The 26089-nt window shown below is 35.6% G+C and overlaps 1 protein-coding gene across 5 annotated transcripts in view; it reads left to right on the top strand.

Moving 5' to 3' along the window:
• Positions 1–26089, top strand: part of PHIP (PHIP subunit of CUL4-Ring ligase complex) — a 124323-nt gene that overhangs the window by 11253 nt on the left and 86981 nt on the right. For all 5 annotated transcript variants that reach the window (XM_055433706.2, XM_055433709.2, XM_055433708.2 and 2 more), the window contains exons 5-6: positions 6312–6462; positions 6561–6659. In XM_055433706.2, coding sequence (XP_055289681.1) covers positions 6312–6462; positions 6561–6659 — 250 coding nt within the window. The remainder of the gene's footprint in view (positions 1–6311; positions 6463–6560; positions 6660–26089) is intronic.

Here is a 26089-nt window from a genome sequence, read left to right as displayed (position 1 = left end):
AAAATTTTCTTGGCTGAAAGGGTGGTCATATATAAAGCAGCATATTAAGCAGAAGCAGGTCGGCTTAGCCAAATATACAGGAAAATAAGCACACTTAAAGAGCTCAGTTTCTTCCTTGTACCTTTCTTGCTACAAATCACAATTTCAGAAGGTTTTGTTGTAATTGATAATCCTAGAAAAAGCATGTGCAGTCTGAGAAACAAGTGACCCGAGTTTATGATTTGGGCCAAGATGGGCAAGTCTCCTCTAGATAATGCACCATGTTTACAGAAAGGATGCATTTATTTAAGGCATGTTTTAACTATTAATTATGGACAGTTAACTAAAGATTGTTGATTTTTCTAATTGGGATTAGAGGTGGTGCGGTGGAGATATGAGAAATTTGAAAAAGCTCTGTCTTGCCCCCTGAATTTCAGTGGATGACATCAGGGTTTACACCCTTATAGCAGGCTCATACATTTTCGTGGGGAAAGAGAAATGTCTGTCGAAGGGAGAAGCATAGATTTTAAACAGTGAAGCTGTGCTGATAAGTGTTCACTTTAAAATTTTTAAAATAGTGATCATAAATTTAATGGTAACCTTTTCAATTGTTTAATCTGTTCATGTTATTTCTAACTTTAAGATTTAAAAATTTTAATCTTAAAAATATTGTGAAAGGTAGGTTTGGTCACTTTGATTTCCTTTAACCTTTTTAGGAGAGAGTATTTAGGGTTGTCATTATATCATTTATCTTCTCCTTCTAAGCCTTCGATTTTTAAGTGTTCCCCTTAATTTATAGGAATTTATGCCTTTGTGCAAGTTTGCTTAGTAGTGAAAAGTCAACTTCTAAAGCATTTATTTCTGGCTCACTTTAATGTGTATGTTGAAAACTATTCAGGATGTCTAGTTTATAGCTTGCACATATATTTGAGGAAATAAGTACTTTGTGGGGTGTAGGTGGTGGGCAGTATGATTGTGGCTCTGGAGTCAGACTGGCCTTGGTTTGTCTCTTCTCCACCATCCACTAAATGTGTATGACCTTGGGAGGGTTGTTTTTATCTTTTGTATCATCATTTCTTTATTAATGGGAATAATAGAACATACATCTTTCGGTTATTAAAATCATTGACTCGGCTCTTTCATGGAAAACAGCAATTACCATAAGGGCCTAGGACTTAGTGTGCAGCCAGTATGTGTTCCATAGCTTCCCAGGTGGCTCAGTCGGTCAAGAGTCTGCCTGCATTGCTGGAGACCCAGGTGTGATCCCTGGGTTGGGAAGATGATCTGGAGGAGGGCATGGCAACCCATTCCAGTGTTCTTGCCTGGAGAGTTCCATGGACAGAGGAGCCTGTTGGGTTACAGTCTGTGGGGTCACAAAGAGTTGGAAACGACTGAGCGACTAAACCTATCTATGTTAGTATTTTTAATACTTATCACACTTTACCATTTGGTCATACTTTTTATGTGTTGAATATCTTTGAGAGCTTAAAAGCAGTTCTGGTTGTGAAAAGTAAGGGCATTGAGAATGTCAAGTTCTGTTTTTCCTGATTCACAGTGTACGGACAACTACTGAGAATCCAGTAATTGGATGTCTAAATCCAGATATAGACATTTTAGATTAGGGATTTTATTACAATATCATTTCCAACTTAACCTTTTAATTATTTACTAGTAAATTAAAGTTCATTCAGATGAAAAAGCTTAAGAATATTAAAGATACAGGTTAATATTTAAGTTAACTTAAAGATATAGGGTTCTTAATAATTTGAAAATTAAAAGTCACGTATATGGAGCCATAAATGAGCTATTTTAATTATTTTTCCATTTTAAATATTGACCATAATTACATGAATTAATATTCTTAAAGAATAATGAGAAAAAATGGCAAAAATAAGTTTTATTCATTTTTTAAAAATATGTTTTAGGGTGTGTGTGTGTATATGATGCATTTGGGAATGCAGGGAGATGTTCCCTGTTCTCATATAGTTTATGGTGAAGTTAAGAGAAACATTAAACCCATGACATTGTTGAAAGTACAGTCATGAACTGGTACGTGAGTTAAGAACAATTCACCAAGAATGTTCAATCAAGATGATATACCTAGACTGAATAAAGTGAAGGAAAACAAAGTTACATTAAAGGGAAGATGTGAAGTGAATAGAGTTGTCTGGGCAAAGGGAGATGGAGAAATGCAGAGAGCACACCACATGGGAAAGCCTGACAGGAGACAGTGCAGGTAAAGAACCTGAAAGAAAGCCAGTGTGTCTAAATGTGGAAAGTAGGGGCTGGAGAGTGTAGGACTAGGCGTGTGCCAGAGGAGGCAGAGAAACAGTAATGGACTCCACATGTAATTCGGGGCTAGTAGACCACGTGAAGGGTTTGTATCTCCAAAGAGCACTGCAAGCCTCTGAAGTGCTTTAGGTAGAGGTGACGACCAGATCTGTTTTGGAAAGAGCATTCTAATTGCAATATGGAGAATAGATTTGAATGAGGTGAAAAGGGTCCATAGGGTCTCAAAGGGTCGCCCACGACTGAAGTGACTGAGCAGGCGGGTAGGTGGAAGACACAAGTGGATGTGGGAAAGATGGATGATTTGAAATTGGATTGTTACGGAGATAGAGATAGGTATATGGGTTTGAGGCTGGGAAAGAAACATTCAGTTGGATGTGGTGGGATATTTGGAATGAGGTGAGAGAGGGAAATGGGCCGTGTGAAAAATGTGACTTCTTGATTTTATATTGGAGAGATGGCGGTAATGTTGCCAGTCACCAAGGTAGGGAACTTGAAGGCGGCTGTTGGCATGAGCATCGTGAGTAGTTTTGGACGTGTTGAGTTGAGGAGGTCTTGGGACTCCAAGGAGAGGACTCTTAAGAAAGTTCAGTGAGCAAGGCTAGGCTATAGATGCAAATTTGGGAAGCTTTGGCATAGAGATTGTCCAGAGAGTATAGAGAAAGGGTATGAGAGTGTCTGGAACTGAGCTGTGGGATATCAGACCTTAAGGAACCTCTCCATTTAATGACCAACGAAGTCAGTTTTTTTCCCCTGTGTATTTTCATGTATTTGTTTATCTTAATAGTTAAACACTTACCTATAAGTACTTTGTTAGGTTCTAGGCGGACAAATGAACAAGATCTAATTCCGTCTGTTCTTAGGTAGGACGTGGACCAAGTAAATTGCCAGTTTTAGTATAGTGTAGAGTCTTATGAACCTCTGAACAGGGCAAGATAGTGGTAGGGACTATATATGTGTTTTTTTGGGGAAGAGGATCATAGCTGTCACTAGATTCCTACATCTTAAGAACAATTAATATGGTGTAATAAGTACTACAGAGTTCTTAAGAGTGGGGTTAAGGACTGTTTGGGAAGGAGTTTAATTATAGTGTGCTGTGGAAACACAGAATGTCCACAAAAGAAGGGGCAGAGGCAGGTCATGGAAGGCAGTGAAGCACAGACTGACCTGGAGGAGAATTCAGGTGTGGAGGTGCATGGGTAAAGATTTCTATCAGAGGATCAGCTTGCATAAGATCTCAAAGCCAGAAAGCATGAGGGGTTGAAGAATTGAAAGTATCTCTTCTAACTTAAAAATGAAACTTGGCTTCGAAAAATTGAAATATACTAAATAATCAAGGAGCAATGTCATTGGAAAAAGTGGATTCATGATATTTAGATAAAAAGATACAGTTCTGCAATCAAGATTTTCAAGTTTACTACTTGAAATGTATTTTGTAAGAAGACCCTAAAACAGGATCATCACAAAACTAAAGTTAACAAGTAATGAACTTCCTTGTCAAACTAAAAATTGTAAAAAGAATTTTGATCAGTTTTAAAAAGTCACATTAGGATAATTATCATGTACAAGTTTTAAACGAGAAGGGACCCTAAAAATATTGTAGACTTTTACTTCCAATTTTTAAGTAAATTATTTTAGGAAGATTACAGTATAAATACCATTTAAAATTTTTGTATTTTGGTGTACTTTCTTCTGAATGCTTTTTCTGTTTAAATCATACTAGTGCTTGAAAAAGTATGTTTTGAGTCAAAATGATATTAGGGGAAAAAAGGATTCTGTAACTAGAGTTTGTGTAATTGTGCATTAAACAAAATTAAATAGATTTATCAGGATTTTTCAGAGGCATTAACATCATTGTGCTTCTGTGAATCTCAAAAGCTGAGAGGTAGTATGTATTATTTGATTTAGAACTTCTTTTCCAGAACTATTCGTTCTACCAGTAATGATTGACCAAACTCTGTATTGTTTTAAATTGTCTAGTCAAAATGAGACAATATGGCTCCATATTTTCTCTATGACAGTATATTAAGATAAAAAGTAAGATAGCTTCCCCTTAATTGGCTTCAACCTAGAGAATGAATAACAGCTAATTTTTTAAAAATAACATTTATGTTCTTTTGCAGTTAGAGTATAACAGGTACTGCAAGATAGATTGAGATCACTTAATCCCTCACGACCTCAAAATCTGTTTTATAAAAATTCATACTAAAATTGTCATTGATGAATGGACTTTTTAAAAAATGTGATCTTGTCTTTTTAGGCTCTTTGACATTTTCTCAGACTTTTCTTTTTATTCCATTTTTTTTTTTAAACTGAGGTGAAATTGATGTATAGTATTATTTTAGTTTCAGATGCACAACATGATGATTCAGTATTTGTATATATTGTGAAGGATCACAGTAAGTCTCGTTAACATCTGTCACTATATATACTTAAAGCATTTTTTTTTCTTGTCATGAGAGCGTTTAAGATCTGTTAAAGCTTTCAGTTGTACAGTACAGTATTATTAACTATAGTCACCATGCTCTTCATCATACCCTTATGGCTTGTATATTTTATAACTGGAAATCTTATACATTTGACTCTTCCTACTTGGGTACGAAATGGTTAAAGAGTCAAAGGGTGCAAACTTGCAGTTACTATTTTGTTTTTAGTCTAAATGAACTTGAGTGGTAGTTCTCAAACTTCACCTCAGCACCTCTTTACATTAATGAAAATTATTGCAGTTCCTTTGTGTGTATTGTGATCTATTCATATTTACCACTTAAAAAGACGAATTTTAAAATATTTTTATTCATTTAAGTATAGTAAACTCATTTCATGTTAATATAAGTAAAAAAATTTTTATAACATGATTATTTCCCAAAACAAGTTTATGAAGCAAGTGGTATTTTTTATCCTTTTGGGGATATTTAATCTGTGGCTTAATAGAAGGCAGGTTTCTTATAGCCCCTTCAACATTCAGTCTGTTGGAACATTACTGGAAAACTTACAATAAACTCATGAGAAAATGAGAGTGAAAAAGCAAATAGCATCTTCATATTATTCATTTTTTAAAAAAATTTCGGCTGTGCTGTGCAGCATGCAGGATCTTAGTTCCCCTGACCAGGGATTGAACCTGTGTCCCCTGCAGTGGAAGCGTGAATATTCACAATTTTTACTTGAGAAATCCCTAGGAGTCCCCAGAACACACTTTGAAAACAGCTAAACTAGAATATTTAGGTACTGCAGTGAGAATTTTTTTGTAACTTGATAATCTAAACATAAAGTGAAAGCATAGTGTACTTTTTTTCCCCCTAATTTAATTCTCTTTACATTCTTATGCAAATATTGTCTATTTAATAAAAGAATTTTCAGGATGGATAATTAAAGCATTTTACATCTTGGTTTTGACTGCTAATCTAAATTAAGCAATATTTTGAAGTTGTTCCAAAAACAGCCCAAACTTTATAGTTGGTACATTTATTTTATAGTCAAACTTGTTTCATTTAACAGTTGGAATTTGGCCTTTCTCTCTGTGAAGCTTTTGGTAAATTATAAATTTCAGCATAGAAATTATATAGATGTCTTTAGATTTTGTAATGAGAACATACCCTGTCAAGTTTCTTTAATCCTGAACTATTGTGGAGATTTTTAAAAATATCATTGGAGATAAAAAATGTTGACAGATGATTTTTTGTTTATTTTGAAAATTAAAATGTTAGACTGGGGCATACCATTTTATGTTTTAATATATGTTTCTTCATTGTTCAGTATTTGCATTGACTAGCATCTGTTAGTTTATAACTTGCTGTATTTAGGTTCCATCAATTGTTTAGCACTTTTCCTCTTCAGAGGATTAAATCATGGTTGGGTAGTTGTTTTATACTGTGAATCAAGGGGTTTCACAGAATGAATGTGAATTTTTCCCCCCAAGTAAAATGAAATGTTGACTAGCAAGAACAAATTACTATGTTTTTTAAAATACATTTTATTTACTGTAAATAATTGTATCCTGCCCACTTTATTTAGCAAACATTTTATATGTGTCTTTCACATAATAGGTGAAGTATTACAGACATTTAGCACCTGATCACTTGCTGCAGATCTGTCATCGACTGGGACCTCTTCTTGAGCAAGAGATTCCACAAAGTGTTCCTGGAGTACAAACTTTGTTAGGAGCTGGAAGACAGTCCTTGCTACGCACAAACAAAAGTATGAAAATTTTCTAACAGCATTTAGACAGTCTTTTTCTCACTTTTTGTCTTTGTGTTCTATCTTTATATCCAATAAAAAATGTGTGTGTTTAATAGGCTGCAAGCATGTTGTGTGGAAAGGATCTGCTCTGGCTGCATTGCATTGTGGAAGACCACCAGAGTCACCAATTAACTATGGTAGCCCACCCAGCATTGGTGAGTTGTTTGAATTCATTACCAAGTTGATAGCCTCTTAGTAAAGAGCTTTTGAAAATAAAAATGATTTTTACTTGCTGTGAAGTCAAAGAATTTTCATTTTTTGTGTATTAGCCTTCAAAGAGGAAAAAGCCCTCAGATTTTTTTCTTATGTTAGTAATCTATAGTGAAAAAGTCATAATAATGTGTAATTATGGATTGTAAATATTGTACCTGTCTAATTAGCTCATTGGTATTTTTACAGAATATTGTTTATTTAAGATGTATGTCACTTGGTTGATTCAGTAGGTAACTGTATCATAATACAGATTAGTTGTAATAGTTTGGTTATTTTTATGAATAATCGTGTATTTTTTTGCCTTTAAAATTTCAAAGACAGAAAACTGATGCAGATAGTTCTTGAAATGGCCTCTAAATTCATCCTTTTTAACTCCACTACTACAAGGTGCTTGTCTTACCTGAATTACTATAGCCTTCTTCACACTAGTCTTGCTTCCGGTATCTTCTCCCTCTCTCCCTTTCAGGTTATACTATATGTAACACTGTAATATTACTTTTATTTAATTCTACCTCTGCTGTGTCTCTCTTCTGCTCAAGGTATTTATGAGAGGTGGCTTATGCTGTTTTGATGGTGTTGCAATTCCTCTACCACCAAGTCTTACTTCTGACTTTCAGAGACCTTCGTATTTTAATCATAGCCGCTTCTATCCTTACCCTCCTGCTTAGTCAGAAGTGTTCTTCTCCCTCTTTCTTCCACCTGTCCAGATTATACTTATTTCTCTTCCTTTTCTGGGTGATTAGTCAGTATTACCGTATTATAATTTGTCAGTATTATGGTTTTGTATAACTTGTTTAATGTTTATGTACAATATGCTTTTCTGTTGTTTTGCTTATAGAAGTACTTTTTAGTTTTATGTTTTATCTGGGGCATTTTGTACTTCATAGACAATTTTGATGTATTTGAGTATAAATCTAACTGTTGGTACTGGAAAGATGATCTCATTTACTTTGGTTGCTTTTAAGATTTTTCTCATTGGTATTATGAAGTTTGACTGTGATATGCCTTGGTGTCATTTTTTTGTTTATCAAGCTTGAGATTTATTAGGCTTCCTGAATCTAATGTCTTTTATTGGCATTGGAAAATTGTCAGCCATTACCTTTTAAAATATCATGCTCCATTCTCTCTCCTCTGCTGGGACTCCAGTTAAACAGATGCTAGACTTTCTCACTCTGTCTTCTCTCTTCCCCTCTCTTTTATGATTTACATCTTTTTGTCTCTGATGCATTCTAGATAGTTTTCTCTGAGCTGTTTTCCAAAGGTATCCTATGTTTGTATGGTGGGTAATCATGGGTGATTTTTTTTTTTTTTAATATGATTGTCCTGGTTAAATAATGATTCCTATGTTGTCTGTGTATAATGAACAACTATAAAACAACAAAGGATTTGAGACACGAATATATTTTCACCTAGAAAATTATACTAGGAAGTAGAACAGTTTTCTTAAGAGAAGGGGAAGGTAAATTTATTAGAAGCGTCCCCTCTAGGGAAAAGTTTATCCTTTTTTTGAAAAAATGCGGATCCATTTAATAAGGGGAATATGTTGTTCTTTCAGCGTATCCTCAGGCAACACTGTGGAAGGCAGTGAAAGTGCAAAAGTGACTGATAGTAGCTTTCCTTTTAACATTTGCTCTGTGAGTAATTGTTCCGTTCCAGGCACTACTCGAACCATTTCCCATTTATTGTTATCTTTTAAAACGTTAAATGATCTTTAGGTAGCTAATACTTTACAGGGAAGGAAATTGAGGCATGAAAAGGTTTGGTGACTTGACTAGGGTTACATGTTTAGTGAGTTGTGAAAGTACAGTGACTCCCCTTATGCTGTGCCTTATTCTTAATAAACTAATAGTTAACAGTTGGTTAACACTTGGCTACTCAAGAAAGTTGGTATTAGTCACATTTTGGAAAAGGATACCAGATATTTACAAAGTCAGATAAAGTATTTTAGGCCATGTCATTAATCATCAGATCAGTCAATATTGCTGATGTGGATATAGGGGGTTTAAATATGGCCAAAATAACTTGAGCTTTGTGTCACATCAAGAGAAATGCAGCTGGTATATTTATGTAATAGAATTAATAACCAACCAGGTAATTGTTGTACCTTTGTGAAAGAGTTTTATTTCATTTTTAAGATTTTTGATACATTTTTCCATTCAGATTTTCAAGAAGTTGCTCTTCATGTTTAAAAAAACAACAACACCTGTATTGGAACGTGAATTTTACCTGATGTTTTTGTATTCACATATAGTTTTTGACATCTCTAAAGAGAAGCTGGACTAATCAAAATGACTCTACTTACTCATAGTCGTAGTTTAGCGTCATGTCTCTTCACTTCACCTTGGTGACAATCTTGAATGTCTTGTCATTATTATGAAAGTGTGACTGGGATGGTAATGGGAAGAAAAATTCATTAGATTTTTTGGCAGAATAATTTGCCTGCATAGTGATACAATATTCATTTCAGGTTATCACAGACTATGAGTCAGAAGTTTTTTATTTTTAAATATGAGTGTTAGTATCTTATTTTGTTGATTCCTCTGCCATTTCTGTCTGGCTGCCTCTAAAAATTTTCCTTGCTCTTTTCCTTGATCAGTGTAGTGTTACTAAAGGCCCATGTAATAAAAAGACCTTATAGCTTTTCTTAAAATACAAATGGGAATGTTTAGTGTAGATTCAAATATTTAAGGTTTGATACATTTGGGAAATAGGCTTTTTAAAAACATTTTTTTGAAGTAAGAAATTACTTACTGGAAAGTTGCACAAAGAGCTATTATAACCCGTTGCGCAGTTTTTCCTCACATTGCAGTCCTGTATTATCTAGAATTCCTTAAAACTACTCCTCCAATGTTGGTATGTTATTATTAACTAAACACCAGACCATATTCATAGCTCACCACATTTTCCAAGTTAATTACCTTTTCTTGTTTCAAGATCCAGTACAGAATACAATGCTGCACTTAAGGCTTGCACAGTTTTTTTAATTAAACTTTTTACTATAACTCAGAAAATCAATTAAATTGGGGTGATGATAAATTAGATTTTCCTTTCTTAGATTTTTTTTCAGTAAAGCCTGTATATTCTGTTCCAGTCCTTTGACTCTGTTTTCCATTGCCACAGTCACATGTGGGCCTTGTGCTCTTGCCTGGAGCTCTGCATCATTCATTCACTTCCCAGGTAAATATTAGTGTTAGTCACTCAGTCATGTCTGACTCTTTGAAACCCCTTGGACTGTGGCCCGCCAGGCTCCTCTGTCCATGGAGTTCTCTGGGTCGGAATACTGGAGTGGGTGGTCATTCCCTTCTCCAGGGGATCTTCCCGACCCAGGAATTGAACCCAGGTCTCCTGCATTTCAGGCAGGTTCTTCACCATGTGAGCCGCCAGGGAAGCCTGAGTAAAGACTGCGTCCCTGAATCATGTCGCATGCCTGAATCATGTCGCATGCCGGCTTAGAGCTGGACTGCAGGATAATGAGGAGCATGGCCTCTGCTCTCCTCGAATTACAAATTAGCCGATCTCCTGCTTCCAGTCGTATTCCTCTACCCCAGAACTTAGCTCTAAACCAGGATTTCTTAACTTCAGCACTGTTCTCATGTTGAGCCACATAATTCCTTTTCCTAATTGACTGTCCGGTGCATTGTAGGGTGTTTATCAGCATCCTTGTCTGTAGCAATTCCAGTGGTAACAACGGAAGTGTCTCCAGACATTCCCAGATGCCCCTGGGGTAAAATTGCCTCCAGTTGAGAACCATGGCTCTGACTTCCTAAAATGCAGATGTGATCACGTCATGCCTCCTTTTCCCCAGTGACTTTGAATAGCCTCAGCCCTGTAATGTGGCTCACAAAACCGGACCTTCTCCTACCTTTCCCTCACTTGCACCTTGTGCTGCAGCTGTGTACAACTATTTGGCAGTTCTTAAAGTCAGCCAAAGTCTCCTCATCCCTTTCTCTCTGCAGTGCCCCTCATTCTGTGAACATTTATCTGTTCATGCTTTAAAACCCAAATGTAACCAAGCAGAATTAAGTACTTTTACTTACTCTGCTATAGCTTTGTCACATAATCATGGCTATTTATTTACCTTTGTTTTTTCTGCTGTACTGTTAGGTTCTGGAAGTTGGAAATTATGTGTTTGTGCTCTGTATAGACCCAACTCCTCTGCATTAGTAAATATTTAATAAAGAGGCAGTAGGTAATTGATGTAATTGGTGACCTCCAGTAGAACAGGAAAAGTTCAGAAATGGGTTGGGAGTAAAAAACAGAGTAGATGGTTGGAAGAAGAGAGAGACTTGGTCTCCAAGGATAGCTGTGAGGTAAACAAAAACCCCAAAATTGATTTTTAGGAGGTAAAGTTTATTAGTGAACTGGGTTATTGGTTCATTGTTCCTGGAATATTAAAACTCATACCTGTATAATTTCAAAACCAACTCTGGAGTTTATCTCAGTGCTTTCTTACCCTATTTTATTTTATTATCTGCTTATAAATCTTGACTACTTTGTACCTCCTATTATTTGATACATATTGTGAAAACTGCTTGAATTTCAGTCTCAGGGCAGAAGAACCAGTGTAGTTGGCTCCTGTAATAAATGTTTTTGAGAAGCAGAAAAATCAAAAGATACCATTAATCTGTTATCACTAACTTCTGACAATTTTCTGTGGAAGAGCTGTGAATGTGTACTTGGCATGGCAACGTTTACTTTCAGAGGTACTCACAAATCTCTGATATTTGTCCTTTCTCACCTCCTTACCCATAATTATGCCTCTTTTCAAATACAGTTTATTCTGTATTTATTTACCTATGATAAACAACCCTACTTCAATAGTAAGTGAAACGGTTGGGGAAGAAAATAGGAGAGGAGATACTTAACGTTAAGGCTGTTCTTAGAGTTAAATTTGGAGACTGTAAAGCATGTTTATCTTACGAAAAAGATTGTATTAGATTAGTCATTTGCTAATTGCCTTGTTTGCCTTTTTCTTAGATTTAACACGTCAGCAAAGTAAACTTGTTAATCTCTAGGTTTCCCAAGTTTTCATCTCTTTTGTTTGCCAGATGCTGCCATCTCTTTGTTAGTTTACTTGTTGCTTCTGCAGCAAAGTTGCAGTCTTGGTGAGTGGAAATGAGTGTTGGAGAACCTGATTCTTCAAAATGTTTGTGTGTAAGGAAACAGCTTTGCCTTGAAAAGCAGCTTTGCTCCACAGCTTTTTAAGGTTAAAAAGCCTATACAGTAGTTTCTCTTTATTTTGATCGTGGGTATGTTCTAAGCTCTCCAGTGTATATTTGAAATGGCAGATTGTACCAAACCCTATATGTACTGCTTTTAAAGAAGTATCTGATAAAGTTTAATTTATAAATTAGGCACAGTAAGAGATTAACAATAACTAATAAATAGAACAGTTATAACTATATACAGTTGACCCTTTAACAGTCCAGGGATTAGGGGCACTGATTTCTCTGTCCCTTGTAATTATGTAATACTGTAGTATTTATTGAAAAAATCCTGATATAAGTGTTCCATGTTGTTCAGTGGTCAGCTATACTGTAATGAAAGTTTTGTGACTGTGATCTCTCACTTTTTCTCTCTCAAAATACCCTATTGTACAAATTTAATGCCTTTTTTTTAACCTCAACTAAGCACTTACCACAAAGTGTGGCTGTAGTTTTTGTGATTTGAAGTGCGACAACAAAACTAGCACACATTCTTTTTCCTTTCACAGTTTCACAGATAAAATATTCATTCTTTTTTTTTTTTTTTGGCCTCACCTTGCAGTTTGTAGAATCTTAGTTCCCTGACCAGGGATTGAACTCAAGCCCTGGTAGCGAGAGCACCAAGTCCTAATCATTGGGCCACCAGGGAATTCCCAGGAGTTTTTTTTTCCTTTGTTTACTCAGTTGAAAACTTTCACCTTTTCACTGAAAGGATGCACTTTACAGCTTCTCTTTGGCTTATTTGAATTGCCTACACCACTACTCTTACACTTTAAACCATTATTAAGTAAATAAAGGTTACTTGAACATAAGCACTTGCAATACCAGAGACAGTCAATCTGATGACTGACATGGTCTGATAACTCAAATGACTGCTAACTGAATGTACCGGATATGCTGGACTATGGAGAAGGCAATGGCAACCCACTCCAGTATTCTTGTCTGGAGAATTCCATGAACAGAAGAGCCCAGCTGGATCCAGTCCATGGGGTTGCAGAGTCAGACACAGCTGAGTGACTAACACAGCATGCTGGACTAAGGAGCCTGGGTAGAATGGATCATCAACCACACTACTCAGAATGGTGTGCAGTTTAAAACTTAAGAGGAGTTGTTCATTGCAGGACTTTTCCATTTAATATTTTCAGACTGTGATTGACCACAGGTAACTACAACTGCAGAAAGAGAAACCGTGAATTGGGGAAGGACTGCTGTATGTTAAAAGGAGTCTTAAATCTTGTCCGCATTTCTAGTTTTCTCTGAGGAAACTAGTTTGAACAAAGGCAGCAAATATTCAAGTAAAATTAGTTATGAATCTTGACTACAAGATGTGTGGCCTTAGGCAAGTTGTTTATTTTTTCAGCCTTTCAATTTCCTCGTCTGTAAAATGGAGAGAATATCTACTATATCTAGTTATTTATAGAGGTTTAAATGAGTTAGCAAAGTGAGGCACAAAGTAGGTGACAAAAGATGTTCTATTCTAACCTTGTAATTAACATTCAGTTAATTATTTTTCAAATACGTCTAGAGTACATTGTTAAAGAGGAGATTCTTTTCCCTTCTCATTTTCACTGTTACATTTTGCCATATTTTCAATACTGTATTTGACTTATTCTGAAATGGCTGTTAGCGTATCTGGCACTGGGCTAGGGTCTGCAATTGTGGGGTTATTTTTTTTCTTTTATGACTATATTCCTTTCATAGTTCTTAGAAAAAGCTTTTATATTATTATAAATCTTGGAATTTTAGCATATAATGTCTAATTTAACATTTGGCATATAATTCAGTAAATTTTAAGATTCTGTTCATTCTTTCCCTAAAACTCTACTCAGTCTTGTACCTTTTCCGGCCTTTTGTACAGTCCATATTTTAATCCTTAGTTAGGTGTCTACTAATCACTTATTTGCATACATTTATTCAGATCTGTTTTTTTCTCAGTAACCATTTTTCCTTCCATAATTTATTTTCTTTTGCTATTTTAATCTTCTAACTAGAAAATAGTTATATGGCTTTATAATTTGTATTGTTCTTTAACCATTTACATATTTGGGGGGGCGGTCCTTGGTTTTGTTTTTTAATCTGTCCCCTGGATGATATTTACTGCTTTTAGGGTTGGAGGATAGAGGTTATATTGTATTATTCCTTATAGATCCAGCTCCTCAGCATTAGTAAGTATTAAATGAAGAGATATTATATAATTGCTGTAATTGATGAACTGGGGTAGAATAGGAAAAGTTCAGAATAATATTCATATTTTCACTTGTCACAGATTTTTGTTTTTTTAAATCTCTCTTCTCCTTCACCCCTCCCCTGCTTACCTCTTCCTTCTTTCCTGCCTAAAAACAGGTAGTTATGAGAGACTACTAAAATGTATTGCATTTTTGTTTATTAAGGGAAATAAAACTAATGTTCAGTATGCCAAAGCACCAAATAATAAAATAGACGTTCATATTTTTCTTTTGTTTAAATTTCTTTTCAAATTATGATTGACCAAAAAAGGGGAGGCACTTTGAAGAATGACAGTTTCCTTGGGTGAGTTTAAATGGTTGCTCTTGTGGCTATGTTTTATTTTCTTTTGTAAATTGTAAGGTAAAATTTGTTTTTAGATTATGGATGTGATGAGAGGTTTCCCCTACTCCGCCATATGATGTGTCTGACATATAATTTCAGTACTAATTAGGAAGCACTAGCCATTTCCTTTTTTAGTTTGCATCATATCTTTTTCCAGATTGATTATTGGGTTTGATGTTAAATTTCATAGCTCTCTAAGTGAAGCAAATTATCATATTTTCTTCATAAAGTCTCTGACTTTTTATTTCAAATTTCTTCAGGGAAACTTTGAAGTTCAGGATTGAACATGAAACTAGACATCTTAAAAACTGGGAAGTCCATGATTAAGCTGAGTAGATATTTACATAAACAGCAGCAATTTGTTCAGTATCTTAAGGGAGATGCAGGGGAAAAATGATCTCACACAAAAGTCTCTTAAAAAAAAGTAAAGGAAAAACAGCAAGATCCGCTTTTATAACATGAAGATTTGACTCTTTAAGGACAGTCAGTATAGATGTTAGTACATAATGCCGTCAAGTTTATAAAACGTTTTTATTTGCTTTTCATAATAACTGCAAACTCTACCCCTACCTTTATTATTGAGAAAACTGAAGCTTAAGAGAGGTGGTGAGTAACTCAGTTATATCTTTGGATATTTCATTTATCTTATGCATTTAGCTTTGATCACATTTATATAGCACCTTTTAACCTTTTCTGTGAAATTCTATATTCATTAGTCTTCTACTACCCGTGTCCCTTTTATTGATTTGGGTATAGGAACTTTTTGAATTATGCCCCAGAATATGAATTCTAGAAACAGTAAAACATGATGTGTTCTCTCAAGTTTGTATCTTGCCAGATAAATACTTAAATTTGAGAGAAAATATTCAGTTCCTTGAGAAGGCCTTCATAATCTTATTGGCCCACTGACTAAGTTTTTCTAAAATGAAATTTTGTGTTTTGAACCGTCTAATTTCTTTTGTAAAATCACCTTTTGCGTTTAGTTACATACCTTCTGATCTGTTCTCATTGTTCTCAAGAGATAAAACTGCAGTTATCCCAAAGCAAATCTTTTACCATATATTCCCTTTTTTCTCCCTAGAAAGCTTCAACTTATTGTCTTAGAAAATAGCCCAAAATGCCTGGCATAGCTTAGAAAACTCTCTGCAGTCGGCCTCTTCCTCCTTAGTCATTACCTCTGATGCTCACTCCTTTGTGCTCCAAGGGCTGGTCACACCTAACTTCCTTTTTTTGCTTAAATGTTGCGCTCCTTCCAGCCTCAGACCATTGCACATGCTCTTCCCTCCACCTGGATAGATTATCGCCTCCCTGCCTTCCCTGGCTGTTCATTTTTCAGGTTGTTTAACTATCAGTTTTTAGGGAAGTGTACTCTGACACCCTGATATCCTCCTGCCCTATATGTTTAGGATCCTTTGCTGTATATTTCAAGATTTTTCTGTACCTTCTATTTGATGGAACTTAACATTGTTGTAAGTCCTTGTTCATGTCTTTCTTCCCTGCTAAACTGCAGTCTCCATGATGGTAAGTTCTGTCTTTTCTTTTTCTTTGTTATATCCTTTAGTTCATACTTGTCCCATATAGGTGCTCTATAAATGTTTGTTGACTCAAAATTGGATGATAAAATGTTTGGGGGAAAAAAACCCTAACTTTTTAAAAAATGAATTTTTATTGAAATAGTTATTAAAACATTTTAAAATATTTAAAACTGAAAATATTATATACCATTGTATTTTCTGTATCATCACATGAGTTTCCAGGAAAGAAATGAGAAGGAAGAATAATACAAATCAGGGATTGTACAGCTCTAATAAATTACAACTTAGTATTGTAATGTCTGGTTTTTTGTTTGGATTGGTTTTTTAGTGTTTATTTTTGTATTTGGTTCGTGATTTTTGTTTTTTGCTTAACTCTTGAAATCATTTTTTCATCTTCTGTGTTTTATTTCCATTAGTATTTGAGTTCTTTTCAGACATTCATATTTGTGACATCTGCTAAATCTTAAAAAACATAGTGTCTTTCAAATGGGAATTACAACTAAACTTGAAATTAAATAGAGATTTGGAGGGCAGCTGCTGTTCATACTAATTATTTTAGATACAGTTATAAAAGGAGGAGAGAGGCTCTCTCGGGTTTTGTGTCACCCATGTAATTATTTCCCTTTACTTTTCTGTTCTCTCTTGCCTCACTCCCCATCCTTTTTTTTTTTGTGGACATATAAGCTAATTATAGATTATTCTTCAAATGTTGCAACCCTTTGCACTTTAAAGTTGGCATTTTTGTTCGTTATGATTATTGTTACAGAATTTTGTCTTGTTATGTTGAGTCGTTACTAGTTACTTGTGTATTGTGATAGAGACCAGATGATGCTGTGGAAATAAACCAACCTGTGTTGAATTATTTCCTAGATTATCTCTGGCCCTCAGATTATGAATATTTGGTTGTAATTTTCTACTAATATCTATTTGTATCTAATATCTGTTAGAATTACAGTGGTGAGCTTTTCACTCGTGGCTCTGTAGAGAATTAAATGTTACAAGTTCCTCCTTATATGCTTCCTTAACAAATAAAATTGAATCTATCTTTACCATCTTTTACTTTAAAAATTTAATGGAAAAGATTTAGAAACAAACTCATAAACAAAATTGATGATCCCTTGTATTTTATGGCTTCTGAATCAAACTAAATGTGAATTCTTTGTAGTATATCCATTGTCAAATAGGCAATGGTTCTTCTCTGTAGTGTATACATTCAAGTACTTTAACATACTTAGTCTTTAGTGTTTCTTTCTTTTTTTTTTTTTAAGGTTAAATAAATTTAAATTCCTTGCATCTTTATCCCGGGATCTGTTTTTATCAGTCTTTGAATTTAATAAGCTTAATCTCTTTAGACAGTTATTAATATTTTTCATATTACTCTTGAGCTCCTCAAGGTAGGCTGAGCTATACTTTATTTAATAAAATATTAGCCAGGATGTATATATGCTCAGTGGAGAAAACTTGGAAAACAGAACAGCTGAAAAATTAACCACTCTCACTGGTTATCTGTTAATAATACTTCAGCATGTTTCCTCTCAGTCTTTTTTCCTAACATTTGTCTACTTAAGCAGCATGATAAGAGTGTACTCTTTGAAATAAGCTTGAATTCAAACCTAGGCTTCACCTCTGGGAAAATTACATTCTGCCTTTCAGTTCTGCTGTTGGTAAGGAGTGTCCCCAGTAAGGGGATAATTGTCGTACCCATTTTAAAAGATCCATGAGGATTAAATCAGAATGTATATGAAGTTCCTTGAACAGTGTTGGGTACATAGTAAAAGCACTCAGTAAATATTAGCTATTATTTTCCAAATCTGCTACACATCATAATAGCTTTATGTGGCCTTTTTCCCTTCCACAAGAACAGCAAATAAGACTTTTTTTTACTAGATTCTTGAAGTCCCCATAAGAACCTCTCTCTCTAGCTTCAATCACTGTTGACTTTCATCTTCCTTAATAGCTATATTCTCAAGATACTTGATTCTTGATTTTAGCGTAAGTTTTCTTTTAGAGAATAAGATAGCTGTTTTTTGTGACCTGCACAATCACATCATCTTTCCATTCAAACATTTTTGTGATCCTTTAAAAAAATTTTTTATGTAATTTTATGTGTTAGCAAATACCTTATTACCACACCATACTTTATTTAGTGGAAATCAGCAATGCCATGTAGAGACAACTTTTTGGACTTGTCGTGAATTTGGAAGATTATTGCTACAGAAATTGACCTCTGATCGTGGATGTAGCGTTATTTTGTTGGGCAAGCTAATTATTGTCTAAAGAGGTAGATCATTTTGCAGTTAATTTTCACGTGGTCTTGCTTACATGATCATCGTTATTTTTGTCCAGGCAGACCTCAGAGGTATTATGGGGTTCTAGAGCCACTCCAGTACTCTTGCCTAGAAAATCCCATGGATGGAGGAGCCTGGTAGGCTGCAGTCCATGGTGTCGCGAAGAGTTGGACACAACTAAGCGACTTTACTTTCACTTTTCACTTTCATGAACTGGAGAAGAAAATGACAACCCACTCCAGTGTTCTTGCCTGGAGAATCCCAGGGATGGGGGAGCCTGGTGGGCTGCCGTCTATGGGGTCGCACAGAGTCGGACTCGACTGAAGCGACGCAGCAGCAGCAGCAGACCACTGCAATGAAGTCACTGTCACAGTAAAGCAAGTCACACCAATTTTTTGTTTTCCCAGTGCATGTAAAGGTTATTCACACTGTACTGTATTTTATTAATTGTGCAATGCCGTCTATGGGGTCGCACAGAGTCGGACACGACTGAAGTGACTTAGCAGCAGCAGCAGCAGCATTATGTCTAAAGGAAACATGCCTTAGAAAATAATGCCGTTGGAAAAACCGTGCCGGTAGACTTGCTCAATGCAGAGTTGTTATAAACCTTCAGTTTGTAAAAGCAAATAAAGCACTCCAGTATCTGCAAAGTGCACTAAAGCAAAGCATAGTCAAATGAGGTATGTTTGTAATTTACTCAAGTTTAATTCTGTAGGTTTCCAAACTCGGACAGAGCCTTTATTAACAGAGATTGTGAAAATTGAAATCTAGATACTGATTCTGCAGAATCTACTCTTTTGTACTTGAATTTAGGAACTGTTTATATGGTTATTAATTATAAGTTACAACTACTTCTGCATTTTACGTATAGAAACTCTGGAAGCTTTCAAAGTGTTTTTTTAAAACCAGAATCACAGAATAAAGTTCGTCAAAATATAGTACAAAAATGAAGCTAATAAAAAATTAGTCTTCTGGTAAAATACTCTGCTGTTTCTTATCTGAGTACCCTTTTTTCTGTTACCAGAAACGGGTCTGGTTGCACCTTCTGAAGTACATATTCTTTCTTCTTTTTGCATCCTCATTTAATTCTTCTACTGCCACAAACCTTAATTCTGCAGGTTTTGAAATCTCCTGCCACCTGCCTCTCTTTTGCATTCATTATGCTGCCATCATGGCTCTGCTTTCACATGTTGGCAAAAGTGGTAGATACTAGTCCTGGTCCTCTGGTTCTGATTGTTAAGGGGGCAACAGCTCACCCACATTGGACTAGATACTGTGTAGTGTTTTATGTTTTTCATAGGAGTTGAAACTTCAACAGCAGCAAAAGCCCAACTTCTTTCATTTTTGTTAATTCATAGTAATTTTAATTTTTTTCTCCAATTCATCTTTCTTAGCATGCCTTATTTTGATTTTAGGTAATTCATTGCAGTTACACCGTGTGCCCTTGTCAATTTTTATTTATTGGCTACACCATGTGGCTTGTGAGATTCTAATTCCCTGACTAGGGACTGAACCTCGGAGAAGGCAATGGCAAGCCACTCCAGTACTCTTGCCTAGAAAATCCCATGGATGGAGGAGCCTGCTGGCTGCAGTCCATGGGGTCGTGAAGAGTTGGACATGATTGAGCAACTTCACTTTCATTTTTCACTTTCACACATTGGAGAAGGAAATGGCAACCCACTCCAGTGTTCTTACCTGGAGAATCCCAGGGACAGGCGAGCCTGGTGGGCTACCGTCTATGGGGTCGCACAGAGTCGGACACGACTGAAGTGACTGAGCAGCAGCAGCAGGGACTGAACTTGGGCCCTCAGCAATGAGCGCGCAGAGTCCTAACTACTGGACCACCAGGGAATTCCTCCATTTTTTAAAATACTTAGCAAGCTGATCTTGTAGGGTATTTTGCTAAGTGAAATAAGTCAGACAGAAAGACAGATACTGGATTATGTCACTTGCATGTAGAATTTAAAAATTCAACAAACTGGTGAATATAACAAAAAGAAGCAGACTCATAGATCCAGAGAACAAAGCTAGTGATTACCAAGGGGGAGGAAAGGAGGGGCCCAATATCGGGGCAGGGGATTCAGAGGAATAGGGTTATAAAGTACGCTATAGGGCATATTATACAAAACAGGGACTATAGCCAATATTGTATAATAAGTGTAATTGGAGTATAGACTTCAAAAATTGTGAATCACTGTTTTGTAAACCTGTAACTTACATAATACTGTGTAACAAATACGCTTCACCTTTAAAAAATTGGGGCAAAAAGTACCTATTAGAAGGGGGAGGCCTTTTGGAGGGAGGTGATGATATTTCTGCCTTAGTTCTTTATTATCTGCAGAGATTTTATCATATGTTTTTCTAATATTCTAAAAAATATAATCACTAAGGTTATTGCAGATGCTCTTTTCTGGCAGCTACCCATTTTTTCCTCATGAAACTTGGTTCATGTGATAGAGATTTGTCTAGGTTTCCCATGAACTTGATTCACATGGTACAGATTTGTATAGTGAGGAAAACAGGTATATCTGCTTATGTCTATCTTTTTCTAAAATATCTGCATTGGAAACTTGGCCCAGCTGTAGGATGAAAGTACAATGTTCCTGGATAGACAGATGGCAGCTGTTTATAGGTAAATGAAATTAAGCTTATATTTCCAACAGATTAATTTTTTAAAAACTTTTCAGTAGTCTTCAAACTATATAATTGTAAATCGAGAGTAAGATATTTTTTCGAGGACATGAAGAATAGCCACATTCATACTAAAGTGTCACTGTATAAATTTAAAGTTTTGCTGCTGCTGCTGCTGATTTAGTTGCTATGTTATGTGCAACTCTTGGGACTCCATGGACTGTAGCCTACTGGGCTCCTCTGTCCATGGAATTCTCCAGGCAAGAGTACTGGAGTGGGTTGCCATTTCCTTCTCCAGGGGATCTTCCCAACCCAGAAATCGAACCTGGGTCTCCTGCACTGCAGGCAGATTCTTTACCAACAGAGCTGTGAACGAAGCCCAGTTTTGCTACTAGTGTATAAATAAACATGCCATCAGCAGGTTAGTACAGAAATATATATAAGATAATTAAATCACAGTTTAATAGAATACAGAAGGATTAGTTAGTGGAAAGATTGGAACAAATAGTTGATTATTTAGGGGAGAAAAATATCTTTAGGGACTCACCTAGTACCATCTATTAAACTCTGAATATGTTAAGGAGTTAAGTGAGAATTTTAAACCACAAAACTGTAAAAGAAAATTTAAGTGGATATTTATTATACTGTTGGCTGGTAGAATAACCGTTCTAAAGCACTATAACAAGTTACAAAAGAAAAGAAAAATATTGATAAAATTGGCTGTGTAAACGTGTGAAATTATGAGATGTCAAAGAATAGTGTAATATGAAAACCAAGTATATTGTGGAAAATGTTTCTGGATGAATAACTTGAGAAGTTGAAGTTGAGAATACCTTGCTTAAAAGCTCCTTCTGTGTCATGTTTAAAACAAGTCCATCAAACCTAAAGCGTAGTTTTTATTTCATTAAGGAATATGGATGGCATAGCTATTAAAATTCTGTTTATGAGGGAAATCTCTGCAAAATTTTATGTAATTGCTTTAGGTGGTAAATTATGTAAAGACAATACTCTTATTTTCTAGATTAAGTATGCATTAGTATTATGATTAAAGAAATACATTAATTCTTGAAAAATACCTTGGTGTGAACTACAAAGAAATGACTTGTGGGGAAATTTTATTTACCAAGGATGTATTCACAGAAGTAATAGTTAAGACCCTACTGGCTAGATATATCTAGTTATGTACAGAGTTATACCTGTTAATAACTTTAAGAAATTGTGGGTCTTTTGTTTATTTTGTTTAGTAACTAGTTCTAAATTGTGCACAGAGACTTTGTTTCAAAGGCCGTTATGAATGATTTGCTACAAATGACACTTCTGACTTTTTGCTCTTTTTCTTTCTCCGTACTTCATGCAAATGAATAGCAGTGGTTTCTGGAAATTTTATTTCACTTTACTTGTCCATTCACTTAGAAAAGTTGAATAAATATGTTTACCTATCCCTTTGCTTCCAAATTAAGTAAATTTAGCAGGGCAGTTGAAAGGAAGAATGGTATGGAGATACTTTGAATCTGTAATCTGTCCAATAAAGAAATCCATTTTTGTTTTATTCATAAACCTAATTGTTTTTTGTTGTGTAGTTAATTTATTAAGTCCACCAAATGCATAGCTTCTACTAAGTGCCAGCCACCACTGTCAGCTTTTAGACTAATCAAAGAACAAAACAGACAAAAAGATTGTGCCTGTGTGGAGTTTATTATATTGTAGTAGGGAGAGACAGAAAAGAAACAGCATAATTAGCAAATAAAAGGTGATGATGGAAAAAGAGCAGATACTAAGCTACATAAGGGTATCAGGAGTTAGCGGTGGTGGTAGGGGATGGGTTGTAATTTTCACTAGGCTGATCAGGTTAGGCTTCATTGAGAGGGTGGCAGACATTTGAGGAAAGATATGAAGAAGGAAGCCAGGGAATTAGCCATGTCTGGGGAGGGTGTTCTGGCCAGAGGGAATAGCGGGTGCAAAGACCCCAAGTAAGGAGCTTTACCTGATGTGTTGGAAGAATGGGGGTGATTAGAATGGTAGGAATAGATCAAGTTAAGTGGTCCGATAATGCACACAAGATTGTGCAGAGTCTTGGTAGGCTGATGTCTAATTGTTAATCAAATAAACACTGCAGTTTTGAACACAGGAATGGTACTATAAGGCAAATGGTTAGGTTGCTTTTAAAATTAAAAAATTTTAGTTTAAAAGTAAAATTCACTTTTTACTAGAGGAGGTGGGTGGCATTTAAACTGGCCCTGAAGGTTAAGAAAGAATTTGCCAAGTGAAGAAGATAGAAATTTGCTTTGGCAAGCTTCAGTCAGTTCAGTTCAGTCGCTCAGTCGTGACCAACTCTTTGAGACCCCATGAATCACAGCACGCCAGGCCTCCCTGTCCATCACCAACTCCCGTAGTTCACTCAAACTCATGTCCATAGAGTTGGTGATGCCATCCAGCCATCTCATTCTCTGTTGTCCCCTTCTTGGCAAGCTTAATTTAAGAATATTTCCCATCACCATACTTGGGAACATAAATGTACTTTTAAGCAAAAGTCATATATGTTACTCGATTTAAGGTTAAAACTATAATAATGTCATATAAAGAACTTATTCCTTTGTGACCTCTTATATCTGGTTAACCATGCTTATTTTAAAAATTGATGTTCTGGTTTAATAAAATTTAAGGAGTTCCTATAATCCAAGAGACATTTCCTTTTTACTCAAAAATCCAAATACTATTAACAATTTCTTGAGAAAGTGAATGATTGCCATTTGCTTTTTTGCCATAAAACTGTAAATATAATTGAACCATCTTGTGTTTCTTATTATTAACTAAGATTCACTTATATACTTTTTAATTTAAAAGGCACTAATGGCAACCCACTCCAGTGCTCTTGCCTGGAAAATCCCCATGGACTGAGGAGCCTGGTAGGTTGCAGTCCGTGGGGTCGCAAAGAGTCGGACACGACTGAGCGACTTCACTTTCACTTCACATTCAGTTGCAGGAAATATGAATAAGGCAGAATTTCTGACCTTAAGGTACTTAAGATCTGGTAGGAGAGACAAGACATTACGCAAATGGTGTAGTAAAAGAAAATGTGAGTTCATTGAACGGAAATCCTATCACATCTTCTCTGCCTAATTGACCTGGTCAGACCTTCTTCAAATCCAACCTTCTCGGTTGAACTTCAACTACTGAAGCATACCTGTATTTTTCTCTCTAACTCCCTGTGTCAAGTTTGAACCACCAGCTTATTACCTGGGAACTCTACGTACTGTTATCCCTGTATGTCATATCTTTTAGTTCTGTTGTACAGGTTTATAAATTGGTTGACAGCAAGGACTCTGTTTGGTACCCTTTCCTTTAGGATGCTGACAGAGTATCATTAAAAATACTCAGTAGTTAATTGGCAGCCAAGCATAACATAGGGTGTTGTGGAATACACTATTTGACTTAATGTTGTTTCTAAAAAGTTTTTCTTGAACTGCTGACTGTAAGGTAGCTTTTTGAAAGGGATGTTCTTTTTCTCCGTTGACTCTCAAAGTGAAAGTAAAGGTTTAATCCTAGTTTAGGTAGAGATTCCGTAAAAACTGTGTTTAAGAGAGTAGTAACATTTTCTCTTAAGGGAATTAGTTTTTGCTTTATCAACTCTGAAGTATAGTCTTCATTAAAATATCATCTTAAAAAATTCTGACCTATATAAAAGTGCCTTATTATCATTAAAATAATAGTTTTGCTATCATAGTTCCCTCCAAAGATAATATTTTTGTACCTGAACAGTGATAGAGATTTTAAGAAAAGTTGACATTTTGAGTTTGTAAATTTGGGGTGGAGGGAATTAAACTGTATTGGTAACACAGTACGGTCAACATCTGTGCTATATATCATCACTTATTTTTCTAGAAAACAGACAATAAGTGAGATGTCATTGATCCTTAGTGTTTGGATAAGATCATTTGAGTTCTCATTTGGCAGGCCAGTTGATGCCTGTGGTTGTGTGTGATCTTGACTCCAAATCGGTTGGAGCTAAAGTGCAGGTGGTTGTCTTTCACCAGGTCATTTCTATGCATAAGGCAAAATATATCAGGGTTTATTAGAAATTTATCAAATCACTATTGCTGTATAACTAGTTTCAGCCTAAATATACTAATTAACAACTTTCAGCAGTTTGTCTTAGATAGCACAGATGTTGAAATAGATTGTATCCTGGAACTTGTCCTCTAACAGCAGGAGATATACTCTTATCAGAATATAAAATAGTTGATGTAGGAAAAGATCTTGTAAGCACAGTGAAATTATTGCTTAAATTATATTTCATTGCTTTAGAACCTGCAAAGTATTCTACCTCATCACCAGTCCCCAATATTTTCTTTTTTGCTTGTAAATGTAGTGTAAGCCAAACATTTATTGTATGTGAATAAGATAAAAATAAGCACTGAGATTTTTTTTATGATACACCTGAGAGATTTATATTTCATAAACTTTAGGGCATAATTGTAGGCTCTCAACCGGAGTTAAATATTGATAATATCAATACTTCATATATATTTAATTTGGGGGCAGGGGAGGACTAAATTTAAATGTGAGAAACTGCAGTGCTTATTATCCAAAGTAGATGGCAGTCACAGTTAGAAAAAAAAAAAAAAGCCTTGTATTAAAAGATAATCTACAAGTGAAAATGTGCCTGCAGGCCAGTCAGCATGTATTTATTGACCACTTTCTTTGTTTATAATTCTGATTCTATCATAATTATTGGTATAGAAAACAAAGAACAGTAGTGAGTTAGATGGAAGGGAACATCTTCAGCCAAATTCAGCATATCAGACTTTGGAGCAGGAGGTAAATTTTGTTCATATTTTGAAATGGGCGTTAAAATTGGGGTTAAAATGGGCGAGGTGAAAAAAGAGGGCTTATAGGTTCTAGAAAAGGAATCATTGTACAGGTCTTTGGCAGGGTTCCCAGTTTATTTTTTGGCTGTGCCGGGTCTTCATTACTACCCTTGGGCTTTCTCCAGTTGTAGAGAGAGGGGGAGCGGCGTTTGTTACTCTGGTGTGGTGCATGGGCTTTTCATTGCTGTGGCTTCTCTGGCTGGGGAGCACAGGCTCCAGGCACTGGCTTCAGTAGCTGTGGCGCAGGGGCCTATTAGTTGCCCTGCCACTTGTGGAAT

The sequence above is a fragment of the Moschus berezovskii genome, chromosome 10 (genome assembly GCF_049115385.1).
Source record: "Moschus berezovskii isolate FMDL1 chromosome 10, NW_MosBer_1.0, whole genome shotgun sequence".
In the NCBI taxonomy this organism is placed as follows: domain Eukaryota; kingdom Metazoa; phylum Chordata; class Mammalia; order Artiodactyla; family Moschidae; genus Moschus; species Moschus berezovskii.
This window is presented reverse-complemented; position numbering and strand designations above follow the sequence as displayed.